This window comes from Calidris pugnax, unplaced genomic scaffold (assembly GCF_001431845.1).
Source record: "Calidris pugnax isolate Ruff unplaced genomic scaffold, ASM143184v1 scaffold24, whole genome shotgun sequence".
In the NCBI taxonomy this organism is placed as follows: Eukaryota; Metazoa; Chordata; class Aves; order Charadriiformes; family Scolopacidae; genus Calidris; species Calidris pugnax.
The window spans coordinates 22,781,919-22,795,870 of record NW_015090922.1 but is presented as its reverse complement, the minus strand read 5'-3'; the positions used below and the strand labels follow the sequence as shown (position 1 = coordinate 22,795,870).

Here is a 13,952-nt window from a genome sequence, read left to right as displayed (position 1 = left end):
AACCTCATCCCGTTGGTCTCGGCCCATCGATCCAGCCTGTCTAGATCTCTCTGCAGAGCCTCTCTACCCTCCAGCAGATCAACACTGCCACCCAGCTTGGTGTCGTCTGCGAACTTACTGAGGGTGCACTCGATCCCCTCGTCCAGATCATTGATAAAGATGTTAAAGAGAAGTGGCCCCAGTACTGAGCCCTGTGGGACACCACTCGTGACTGGACGCCAGCTGGATTTAGCTCCATTCACCACCACTCTCTGGGTCCGTCCCTCCAGCCAGTTTTTAACCCAGCAGAGGGTATTCCCATCCAAGCCATGGGCAGCCAGTTTCTCCAGGAGGATACTGTGGGAGACTGTATCAAAGGCTTTGCTGAAGTCCAGATAAACAACATCCACAGCCTTTCCTTCATCCAGCAAGCGGGTCACTTTGTCATAGAAGGAGATCAGGTTTGTCAAGCAGGACCTGCCCCTTGTGAACCCGTGCTGGCTGGGCCAGATCACATGGGTGTCCCTCATGTGTTGCATGATGGCACTCAGGATGATCTGCTCCATGATCTTACCAGGCACCAAAATGAAGATTCTTCTTTGGTAAAACAACCGTCTTATCAAAACATTTACATGGAAAATACTTTGTCTCCAATCATCATTCAACCTGATATCTGAAGCTGTTCTTTAGGCTTTTTTTCTTGATTTTACATTTCAACTTTTCTTAGTGAAAGACAAGAAGCTGTGATGTAAAAGTGTCTTGGTATTGAGAAGTCAAGGGAGAAAAATCTTCAGGGAAAAATAATAGTTGCCCAAAGGTGTAAGAATGTACAACATAATAGTTTTCAAAATCTCAGCCTAGATCAGTAGATGCATAGGCAACAGAAATCTGAAATCCAATCATTGCCATTGAAATAAAAATGATTATTTCAAGAAACTCGATTTTACTCATTAGTTGATGTTCTTGACAGTTTTTCTGCTGCTAAAGTTGAAGAACAGACTAGACAATTAATGGTCAATGTGACTTGTTATAGTTTTTCATTGGCAGCTAAGTCCAGTGACAGATATGGTGAGACTTCTTTTTTTAAAGTGTTGCAGTATGCCGCCTTTGATGGGTTATTTACTATGTTCTTGCGTCATGAAATGTACTTTAATTATCATCATTAATTACAAAATGAGTAACTTTGGTCCCTTTTCTATTTTAGTTTTATCATCTCTCTTTCTCACTCACTGGTTTCAGGATTTTTTTGCCTCTTCTTCCTCCACTTTAGTTTAATATACTTTTATGCTGTGAGCAGTGTTTCCGGAATATTTTATGTCCCAGTTTCCATACGGACTGCGTAGAGAAAGGAATTACTTGTTAATATGGGCTGTTCCTTATTTAGTCTCTGCAAATGTGAGTCGCACTGTTTTACAATAGTTTACCCAGAGGCTTTTCATAGATTGTATTTCCTAAGGTGGCACTACTTTTTGTTACCAATAGATTAAAAGTGTAGGTTTTCAAGAAAGCAGTCAGCCAGTTCTTATTTTAAATACTTTTTGCTCAGCATTTCAATTTGTGTATTGGTTTGCCAGGCATTTATATGCGAAAGATAAACATTGAAGTGCCAGACTTCATATTTCCTTACAAGAAGATGAGGAAAAAAAAAAAAGAAAAATGGGGCAAGGTTAAAAACAAATTAATTTTCCTGAAGTTTTCTACTACTTTCAGTCAGTTCTCTCACTTGAAATAAAGCAGAACGGGAAAATATCAACTATAGAAAAATTATGCAGGATAAACTTAAACACAGTAGCAATAAAAAAGCACCTGAAAATTACAGTGAAGACATAAGCCTGCCAAAAGGTTTTCTGAACAGTAATATTTTTTGGGAATCACACTGCAGGCAAGGCTAACTGGAGCATTCAAATAAAAATTTTTATCTGGGTTATTTATAAAATTCTCAAAAATATTTCATGGAGGTTGAAAATTCTGATGCTATGTCTGAGTTAATGATGTATCCTTTTAAGTGAAAGTTTTCAAAGTAATATAAATGCTTTCTGATTAAGTAACTTAAAAAAAAAAAAAAAAACAGAAAGGGAAGCCAACCAAACTTAATGAGGCATATTTCAAGTTTTTAGATGTTGTTGTCATTGTACTTTCATTGTATATTTAATATGTCATTGGTAGTCTGTGATTGTATTTGTACTTTGAAAACTCTTGAAAGGTATCTGTCAGTATCGCTAGCACCTTACATGTTATGAGCAAGAAAGTCAAGAAGAGCTGGCATATTTTCCCTAATTCTTTTTCAATGTTGTTTGAAAAAAATATGATTTTGAACCTTGCAAACTTCCTGTTCATCATCTTCATTATCTCTATATGTATTTCAGTTGCTGCATACCCTGAAAGGCATGTTTGCCCTCCTGAATGCATATAATCAGATAATGCCTGGCTGCAGTGGCAGCTATGAGAAAGTCTCACCTTCTTAGGAAAATTCTTAGGAGATCACACCCGTAAAAGAGAGAAAGGGACAGATATAAGTGTCCTGTAAGTGTGGACATAAGGTAAATATTGGTCATAAGCTCAGTGTGGCCCTTGCCTTTATGAAAAAGCAGGTCACGGAACAGAGACTAGCTGTGTCAGGGATGCCAGCAGAGGAGAGTTCATAAGCAGGATCAACATGATGGTAAAATTCTGTAAGTCCCTCATATCTTGCATCACACTAAGCTTGAGAATTTCTTTTGGCTGACTTTATTCAACCCTTTAACTCCCACAATAAATCTTTGACACATTAAAAATAATCTATAAACTCAAAAAAATGCACTCGCCTCTCAAATGTAAAAGTTGCCCGTTCCCATAAGAATAGCAGTTAAGCTGGCACCTGGTGTGTCACACTGTGTATATCTAGATGAAAGGGAGATTCCTGGCCAGCATGTCTCCACAGCTCATTGATCTCCCTCTGCAGAAAGACTGGTATGTCTCCCTACAGACTTCTCGGCAGGATGATTTAAAACTTGCTGTTGAGCAATTTAAAGTCTGGCATTGGATATCTGTATGTTGCACAGTGAGGATCATATTGGTAAGCTGCCACTTCTGCTTGCAGAGGAGGGCATTAAATCCCATAGCACGAGCAATGTCCTCTCAGAGTAATTTAAGGGATATTTTGTCAACAGTTATAATGGGAAACAGTGAGTCAGACTTGAGAGTGAGAAATCGGGGAACAAGGGAATATGCACTTGCAAAGAAATGTGGAGGTGGAAGGAAAGAGAAGAAAAATGTACATGGAGTGGCAACATGAGAGGGAAATGATGGAAATGTGGAGTATGTTTAGTGGGATCACGTTTTTGCTTAGTGTGGTGGTGTAATGCTAACTAAAAGTGTTATGTTAGGTAGTTGTTACCAGGTAGATACATTTTCTTACTTGAGAACTTGAATCCGAATGTCTTTACTGCTCTCTGATCAACCAAGTTGCACGCTGGTAGGCTTGGTTTTACAGCTCATAGTTACAATGACATTTCAAAACAGAATGTAGCTTACGTGACTTTGAATTGAATAATTAAAGGGATCTTCAGTTTTTGAGAGTATTTCAAAATTTTAACTTGAATAAAATGGCTTTCTGATCAGAAAATACTGTACAGACATTGGAAAATCTACTTAAAAGAAGCCCAAACACACCAAAGATTCAGAAACTAGGACCAGTCCTTTGAAGCAGTGCCTCACAAAGAGACAATTTGCTGTCCAGCTGAGAGACATTTTAGTACTTTTTTTTTCCTTTGTGCACTTTCAGCAATTAGTCCTTTTTTCGATGAGAACACCATTATTTTTTGGTTAGGGAAGGAGAGCAGTAACTTTCTGTTTTAGCATTGCTTTTGAGGGAAAAGTTTGTGAAAAATACAAGTATTTGGACATAAGTTTCTCAATCTGGATCTTTGGTGTAGAAATTACTTTTAAATACCTTAGTTTAACATTTTTAAGTAACTCTGAGTTTTGTAAGGCAAGAACAAATATTTCCACTTGCAACTGTAAGCCGGCTGGTACATACAAATAGTAAACTTGAACAAAATGAAGGATCTAGTAAAAAACTAATTCCGAATCTGTGATCTCTCCTAATTTTTGTGGCTTGTATGAGGCCAGATTCCAGAATGCCCCTACATAAAGAGGAGAAGGGATTTTCGGCAGTCTCTTTTTTATTTACCTGGTGATGGTGGTGTATGTTGGGCTTAAAAGGAGATAGGTACCAATCATCATCTCATAATGAAGTTTGAAGCCTGTTTTCATGGCTGTAATGTCAGACTGGGTGTGACAGTTTAGGGTACAGTGAGATGGGATACCATGATTCCTACCATATAGTGATCTTTCCAGGTTTTTTTAAGCCTTTTGTGTTCACCACTTCTTGAAAAGAGAATATTTGCCTAAGAGAAACATCAGCCCAACATACTCAATAGATATTTGCATATTGGTGAAAAGTATTACACCACTTAAAATTTTAAACAGTTTTTGACAAGAGGTTCTACACTTTCTATAGTTGAGAAACATTTTCATTCCCAGGCAAAGTGATTACATAGACATTTGAGGTGCAATAAAATGTTGCAATGTTTTAAAAATGAGCAGCATTTCTCATTAAAATATAGTCCCCAAAAGTTCGAGGCACTCACAAAGACTTAAAATCTTCTGTAACCCAGACTGATCCTGAGCTGCTGAAGATGTTAGATTCCTCGTTTCCAAGAGTTTGCCAAATGAGTGCATGGAGTTGGCATAATAATTACAACATAAATTAAATGTAAGTGCATGGGTGTGTGCACATGTTTTATGGCATGAGTACAGAGAATACTCTAACATTACAGGGATTTTTTAATATTTTTGGGAAAAGCCCCGATGTGTCTGCAGTCATTTTGAGTCATTACATAACTATGAACGGGCACCTTTTGATATAATTATTTTCACCTGATGCTGCAAAGTTGGAGGCCTCTTGTTTTCCCATCTCCTTCACTGGAGATCTCAAATTCTGTGGCTCTCCAGCTGACGACTACTTTTTTTTGTTTTTCTTTCCAGTGATCTCTTTTGTTCACTCAATTCTCATCTTTGCTTGTATTGCCAGTCTTTTAGCTTTCAATTTTCCAGTGTAGTAGCCCCAGTATACCCGATGTAGCAACTCATCTGTCCAGGATATGTCTCTATGTCCTCTTTAAGATAGTCTTCTCCATGTAGTTTCTTCACTACATCATTCATCTTTACACATCACATTTTTTCCTTCTTTTACCACATCTGCTGTTTAAAAATGTTTTACAGCAAAAACATAGCTTCACGTTTCTGTTCGCTCATGAGTTTCCTTTCTTTTGCTTGCTGGTTATGTAACCAGTTTTAACTCACCTCCAGTCTTGTTCCCTTCTCTTATCATTTCCTGTTGAACTTCCTAACCAAATAGCCCAGAACGCAGCCAACTTCGAGAGCAATCTGGCTTCAGTTCCAAGAAAATCAATGTAAGGTGATGAGTATCTTTTCTTAGAACAGCTTAAATTTTCATATGCAAAGTCCGTAGGAAAGTGATTTCAATCTCACCTGAAGGTAGCCAGGTATAGTCCGAAATATTGTCCACTTTTATAAGAAAGAAAGATATTAATTTGATGGCAGAAGTCAGGAAATGTATTTAAGTGATTATATGTGTTTTTGCATTTTATTAGAATCATCGTCATCCTTAACAGTTTATTTTTTTTATATCATTACATCTTCAAGGTGAAGTTGTCTTTAATGCTAAAGTTGTCATCTTTAAAACATATTTCAATATAGTATCCCTTTTTTGTATTTTCATATATCTGTGTATCTGTGCACAGATAGAAGCAGAAGCCCTGCATCACCAAGGTCCTCTTTGCCAGACAGTGAAGCTGAATACTTTGGAATTGAAATTCTTTCAGAATATTTTTATGTGTGTTGTGGATTACAGTAAGACTCTGCAAATGGGAAGGTCTCATTTTCATTTTAGTTGGCCTCAATTTCAGTTTGCCTTAAAGCCTTATTTTAGGTCCATTTGACATGATGCACACTGAAGAAAATCTGAAATGTATTCCCCAAAGTCTACTCTACGCTGTTGACAGAGGAAGGTTCTTATACAGGGTCCTGCTACAGGTTAGTCTCTGTGTTAAGTGGCCAGATTAAAACATTTTAATCTATTTGTCCTTGGTCCTCTGAGACAAAGTATGATTAATCACTATGTCTTTCAGCCAGCCATTGTCTGCCTCTTGGTCCTTGAAGTAACCATGCAAGGAGCTGGCAGGGATGTCAAGATAGTCTAATACATAATCTCTTTGTTGGTAGGCAGAGGTTAGGTTTCATCCATCAGTTTGATGGGACCGGGTACATTACAATGTGCTTCTTATCTGTATAAAGTCTTTGCAGTCAGTTACTGAATCATATCTGTGTCATCACTTCAACCCTATTGGCGTAAAAGTAAAAGCTCTACATTTTTTACTCTACTTTTATGTTGGGAATTGTAATATTCCTTTTTGTTTTTTGGTTTTTTTTTTCACTAGAGAAAGACTTCTTAGCAAAAAATCATTTCAATAGTCTAGCAACTAGGTCAAAGAATAAAATATAGGCATATTGTTCTGGAATAGTTTTCAAAGAAAGAGTTTTACTGTTTTCTGCCCTTGAAGTCTTAAAGACATCTGGCTCCTGATATTTTTGCTGAGGATTTTTGTATTCATTTTTATTTGTAAAGGTACTCTTATTATTATAAACAACGAGGCAAACCTGCATAAAATATTTTGGCAACAACCCTTTTATTTATCTGATAATAAGCACTTAGTAGTATAAAGAGTATTGGGCTCAGCTTTGTTTTAGATTAAAAAATACAGAATATCTTCAGAAAAATGTCTTTTGGGTTTGATGAACTATACTGTCAAACTGTAAAAGTAATTTCTGTCTGAGTTTACTGTGGAAGTTTTTGTGAGCAGCTCTACTGTCTAAGATACATAACCTCCCAGCTTTCTCTCTGTGCTTACATTTGTCATGCCACAGTACTCGCTAGGGAAGTGTAAGGCTCCCAAGCCTAGATGGAGCCAGTAGGAAATGAATCTGTCTGCCACAGATACTTCAGACAAAATTGTTAATGTTTAGTGGCAGGAAAGTGGCTCCCCCCTCAATGGATTGAATGATGATAGAAAGTCTCTAAGCCTTGATAAGGTTGTGGCCAGGCTGGCTTTTGGTCTAGAAGGTAGATAAAGATACTCTGTCTTTTGGGTTTGTAAGGATGTCTGGTTTCTTTTTCCTGCATACATGCCAAAGTGTAACTTGCTTATTCATCTTGGAGACTGTCTTTAAACTTAATCATAGTTTGTATATGTTTGTCTCACAATAAGTATGAGGTAGAACGAGGTGAAAGTGTTGGGGAGAGGTTTTTATTATGATGGAAATAAGAAACTCCTTCCTTTGTTACGGGTGACAATTACTAGGCTCTCTTTATTAAGTATCAGGTTTTGAGACCTTAATTCTTGGGCTCTGTAAAGACTGACTATTCCTTCACTTGCAGATTTTTTTTTTTTAACTGATCCATGGACTGCCCACTGTTGTACTTTCTCTACATGCTTTCTTATTTTTAAGGCTGTTTGGAAGTATATCCCTTCTGAAATAACGCAAGCAATGCTTTAGCTAAATTTAATATTTAAGGAGAAATACGTGTCCAGATTGGAGTTATGAAGACTCCTATTAAGTATTTACAGAATCCGCCCTGGGTCTGATGTTGGGGTCCACTGCTGTTAACACCTTTGCCCTTCAGATTACTACAGTGAGAGTTAAGCAACTCTCTGGTTGTCTAGGCTGAGAAGACTAGTTTTTGTAGGATTATGTTCTCGTGAAGATACAATCAAGAAATTATTTGGGAAAAGAAGTAACAGGCAAAAATTGCTAAAGTTAATGCAGCTGATGTTATCTTTCCTATCAAAGCAATACTCTGACTTTTAAGCCAGAATTGACATGAGATGGGACAGGGGTTCATAGCAAATGAACCAAAGTCAGTTTACTCAAAGAAAGTGAATTTGAGAAGAAGTTGAAAAGTATGACGTGAGATAGTTTGAGCATCAGTCTAGTAAAGAAGCTTAGCACGCTGAAAGCTTGAAAATTATTCCCATCACACTTACCAAGTTAACTGTACCATCTGGCTTCTTTAGGAACGCACCATGTCACTTGTCACCTCCATCTTACTTGCCTATTCTCAGATCATATCTTAAGCATCTGTCCTGCTTCTGAGTACTTGGTTGCACTTGAGAGCAATAGCTCTGTATAAAGGGACTGAATAGCCTCTACAACAGAAAGTATTAGTAGTGTAGAACTAAATAGTTTAAGTAAAAACAGATCTTCAGAACAATAAATCAATCTATATGCATGCTGCTAAGGGTCATAATTCTCAGGAACGGGGGAACACCCACCTTCCTCAGACTCTTTTTCCACAGCCTCCCCCTGTAGCAGCCTATCTTTCCACATAGGGCCTGACAATTGAATCCCCACTCCTTTCCTAGGAATGTCTTTTTAACTGTTTCATGCTCTTTGAGTTCTTTGTGCTCTACATTGGCAGAGCAGCAATGTCACTTTGGCCTGGAGCCTGGAAGTATGTCATTGTCTGTAATTGCTTCCCCTTCTGTGACTGTTGGGAGGCTCACAGATTCATAGTTCTTATGTTGTTTTCTCCAAATATCCTCTTCGCTCCTCCCAGTGTTGAATTAGATCCATTAATTTCTTCATGAAGCTCTAACCACCCACCGTAGTTGAATAGTTAACCCAGTCTTCTTGATATAACCACTACTGTTCATACAATTTTGCACGTTTTGTTCTTATCATTTTACACTTCCACACTGACCAGGGTGTCATCAAAGTCAGTGAGAAGTAGTGTAGGAAAAGCTTGAGCAAGAGGAAGGTATGCAGGAATTTGCCATGCTAAGAAATATGACTTGAACCAGGCATGAGTTGACAGAATAAAAAATGGTTTTGCCTAAATCTTGTTAGTTTTATGGATGGGGAGACGACGAATCATTCAGGGCCAGTGAAGAAACCTAAGAAACTGGCAAAAAATTGCCAGTGGCAATTAGAAGTTATTTTCCAACTGAATTAAGACTATTGCCCTTACTTCAAAGTTAACCTTTTATCTGCTTTTCTAGATGTTGCAGTGTAAATGGCACTGAAGTTCATATCAAAACACATCCTTTTGCTCTTCCAGAAGGTTTAGGTTATTTTAATTTTACATTTAATAGAATCCTAATGTAGTTGAATGATCAGTTTTTGGAAAATATACTTGCACAATAGAGAAATTTATACAACTTCCACTTGTTTATGGTTTAGCACTGTGGAAAGCCAAAGGCCTTTGTCTCTACATTTCACCAGTCTGACAACTTTTCTTTTATAGATACAGCTGTAGATTTACACAGTTCTCCATGCTTCCAGGTTTAACGTGGTCATAAACTAAGCCTCCTAACGATGACCCTTTGGTGTGTGATCTTTACATTTCTAAGGACACTTCTTCCTGAAGAAGCATACGTATAGGTCATATTGGCTACAGTGAGGCTGTATCCAACCGCTTGAATCTTCCTGCACAGAGAGCAGGATGAGGGCCAAGAGACAGTGAGCTGTCCCAAACCCACACAGTGAGTCAGTGATATGGTTGGAACTGGAACTGAGCGGCTGCTAGCTCTCAGCTTTGTCTTAAGTGCATTAGAGAGTAATGCTTCTCATCTTCTGCATTCCTGTTGCTATGAATAAACAGGCTCAAACTCCAAGGAATTTCACAAAAGCTCCCAAAAACTTGAGGACCATAACCATATTAGTGAGACCAGAACTTCTTACATAATCCTAGAAAAATGGGTAACACAAGCTTAAGGTTGTCATTTTTCAGTCTAGAAGTTGTGGATCATTTTTTCAAGCACAACCTAAAGGACGGAGTAGCTCTGACTTCCTCGCTCACAGAGTGGCATTGTTATTGTTGTTAAAAAACAGCATTTTGCTGTTTCAAGCGGAGACAGCCTTTCTCCAAATAGCTATTTCTCTAAGAGAAGCAGAGCATTTAGATGTACTATGCTGACAGGGACACTGAATGGGACCTGCTTTTTAGAAAATAACCGCTATCACTGCATTATCAATGGTTCCATTCCGTATAAGGATTTTGTTTTGAATTAATGTGGGACCCACAGAGAGCTCTGTTATTTTATAACCTGGTATGTTAGGCAAGCAGTGGGCAATTCATCCTGGAAGGGGGATATTTAGATGGGACAAAGACTAGAACTAAAGATTCCCTGACATTTCCTGAGAATAACATCTAGATCTGTGTGAACTGGTTTGGTAAATATTTTTGTACGTTACATATGCTGTCATTTGCATGATGAGTAGTCTGAATACCTGCATATATTACATTGCTTCTATAAAAATAACCTCAGTAGTACTTGTACAGTCCCTAGGTTTTGATACTAATTTATTCCGAAGTAACATTTCATTTTCTTATTTTAATGATGTCTACCAGAGAGAGCCAGCTATAGTTATTTGAAAAAAAGGAAATTATATGATAGATGGGCTATATTATATCTGACTTTGTAAGAGTGGCTTTTGATGGGTTGGAATGTATCTGACTGTTTGGAAAAGATCATAGGAAGATCAATGTCACAGATACTTTTCCTCCTCCTGATGTAAGTAGAACATGAAGTAGATGAAAAAGTGGCGTTTTAGGAAAAAGAAAATGTCTTTGAATTTTACTGTATTCTGTATCATTCCCATAAGTTTCTATTTAAAGCTATCACCATGTTTTGGCTGCCACTTTTACTGAATCTATCTAAATACGTTTTAAAGGTGAATTACTTGGCAGTTTGACATTTTTGTTCTATATTATGCTGCAGTAATCTGTCTGATTTGCAGTCATATAGAAAGTGTTATAGCTTGAAAATAATAGGATTCAAAGCCTTTTTTCCCCCCACCTGTGCACCTAAAGGTCTTCCTACGTTAATAAAATATAAGGCCAGCAAATGAAGAGACCAGCTTGTTGGAAGTGTTGAAAAAGATCTGACGTTTAAATTAATTTTTCAAAGTATAAATTTGAAACTTATGAAAAGAACGAGGTGTGTCTGGTGAAGTTGGATAAAGGAGAGATGAATGCGATGGAGGTTTTTTTAATGTGCTTAGCAGACCCAGCTGGAGTCATATTTTCAAAATCTGGCCCTTACCACACACACAAAAAATATTTAACAATAATACTAACACAAAGTCTGATTCTCACACTGCCCTGTGTAGCCTCAGTGAAATAGCAGACATGCAAGTGGTCTGGAGATGAACCAGCCAAGGACATATCATTTCTTTAATATAATTTTACTGTTGTTTCTTCTCTTTCACCGTTGGATAATGATGAAAAGGCAGACTAAGTGCCATCTAAAGTCTGTATTGTTGGCAATAGCAAGCCAATCTAGGATTTACATTTTTATTTTGTACTTTCTTATTTATAAATAACATTCTCATCTCAAAAAAAATATAATACACCTCACACCGTTTAATGCCATCATACAGAAAGTCTTTGAAGCTCAGAGAATTCATAACTTAAATCCATATAATCAGTGTTTCAGTAACCATGTGTGTTTGTAAGGTTGAATTACAAAATGAGTAAAAATGGTAAGAAACATTTTACAGCGTGCCATTGAACCCACAAGACTGATTCTGGCAGACTCCTAGTCAGACTATAGCCTTCTGCCTTTCACAGTTTGTTCCCTATCTCCAAAAGGGACATTTATATCATCAAAAATGTGGCATTTGGTGATATTTCACATGGCCCTAATTTGATACCATTTGCCAAGTCAGGAATAACTAAGAACTAGCCCCTAACTTCTGGAATCTGCTTCTCTCTTTACATCCAAGTACTCGAAGTGTTTTCATCTCCAGGGGTGATGTAAGCCTTGGTGCTCACCCTCAGCTTTGGAAAGAAAGAGATGTGCATAGTGATGTGCACCACCTTGACTGTAAACGTCATGTTCTTTAATAACAATTCTGCAATTTTCCATTTTTATTTCAAGTTAGAGGGTGAAGACTGTAAATTTAGTTTAAGCTGGTTTTGCCATTTTAAACACAAACAAAATTAGGAAACTTTTGTTTAAACTCTGGTTGAAGTACTGCAGTTGGAAATGGATGAAGAATGTTTTTTTAACCAGTCATAAAGAGAAAAGGAGTTTTCTTTGCAGTGTTTGATATGAATGCTCTGAAAGGTAATCTTGATGTCATCTAGTGTATTTTAAATCCTGATATATTTGAATCTTCAACCATAGTAAATACTGATTGCCTTTGTAACTAGGCTCGATTATACCATTGATTATGCTTGTCCTTGTAACTGCCGGAGTCTGATGGTGCAGCAACACCTACGGAGTGCAAGTCTTATATTGCAGATCGCACTAATGAAAATACGGGGGCTAAAGTTATCCACTTGTGTCCTCAGGCCTAAATTTGTAAGTTATATACTGCACTGTCTTTGGAAATTATTTTGGTCTAGAGGAATATTTATTATTTATGTCTCACTTCAGAGTTAAAGAAGCAGAGGAAGTCTGCAGGCAGAAAAAGGGGAAGTCGCTTTACAATATAAGACCAAAACATGACTCCGGAATTGTAAGTAAAAATTGTACCTATACTTTTGTTCCCATCCCTTCTCTTTTTGCATTTTATAGATATGTTATTCTTGAAGTCCTTTGTTCTATTTTTTTCCCCCTAATGATTACATTTTCATAAAAGATATTAGATTAACAAACTTGCATGCTGATTGTGAATGTTACTCCACATAATAGCTGTAGCACAAGCAAGAGCAGCATATTATTGCCCCACCCTGCCAGTCTGACTGTATCCATTCTTCGTGTGAAATGCACCTAGAAAGCAGAAAGGCAGTTTCAGTCTTCCAGCTTATTCAGTCTGTATTCGCTCTCTTTTCTACAGTTACAAAATATAAGGAAGAATTGTGATAGATACACATTTTTTCAAGTTGGATACCTGTATCAAATGCTAGTGGCTTCTGTTCCACTGAGCTGGATTTGTTTGGAATAACAGCCCTAGAAAAAGATAATACTGTGCTCTGACCATTCTGAAAACAGAGAAATAACTTTAATGCTAGTAGAGGAGTAATTCTAGTCATTCAGTGAAACTTTTCCACTACAATTACCTAAACATTGCCAGGATAATGACCGATTTACAGAAAATAAAAATTCCTCTATAGAAAAATTAATCTGGCACCTCACATTAAAATTATACCTGTAGCTACTGGTCATCATATATTATTTGTAAAATATTATAACAGAAGATTTTTTTCATGTGTTCGTGTCCCTGCCCGTCCCCTTCCAGACATGATTTATGTCTTTTGTGCTTTGTAGTTACGGCTGTTATTGTGACACATCCTTGAGATGAAGCAGGTGGTACCCTTACTATATTCTAATTAACATAATCTGACATGGGAAGAAATGATGTTGCATTTATTGTTTTTTTCATTCTGAATGTTTAAGGAGAGTTGGCCGTGGTTAGTGCCACAAGAAATGTAAATGGAATAACAGTTTAATTAGGAATTATAAACTATATTTTATTTCATCAATTTTTATTTGAAATCAGATCAAGATGTTATTTAAAGTTAAAAAAAAAAAACCCAACCAAAACAAACAAAATCCAAAAAAAACCCCACCAACATTGATTTGGCTTTCTCCATCTTACCTATATCTTGCCATATGTAAAGACACTGAGAGATTTTGATTTTTTTTTAAGAAATAACTATAGGTTTAGTTATTCCTGAATCATTATCATTTGTACTGAAACTGGGACTTTCAGTGTTACTGAAAATTTGATAGAGTGAAAAGGAAAGTAAACAAAAATATTTCACAAGCAGTGTTCGCTACATTCTAGCTCAGTTCTAGCTTCAAAGGATATTTGTGCAGTCCATTCTGCAGTAAGTATAATTGAACAGTAGCCTATGTAGCCTGCACTTTTCATATTTGTGTGATGTGGTTTTATGTACA

At 37.1% G+C, this 13,952-nt stretch overlaps 1 protein-coding gene across 1 annotated transcript in view; it reads left to right on the top strand.

Moving 5' to 3' along the window:
* Positions 1 to 13,952, top strand: part of FMN2 (formin 2) — a 159,618-nt gene that overhangs the window by 143,520 nt on the left and 2,146 nt on the right. Inside the window, exon 17 of the mRNA XM_014951225.1 lies at positions 12,486 to 12,567. Within this exon, the coding sequence (XP_014806711.1) occupies positions 12,486 to 12,567 (82 nt within the window). The remainder of the gene's footprint in view (positions 1 to 12,485; positions 12,568 to 13,952) is intronic.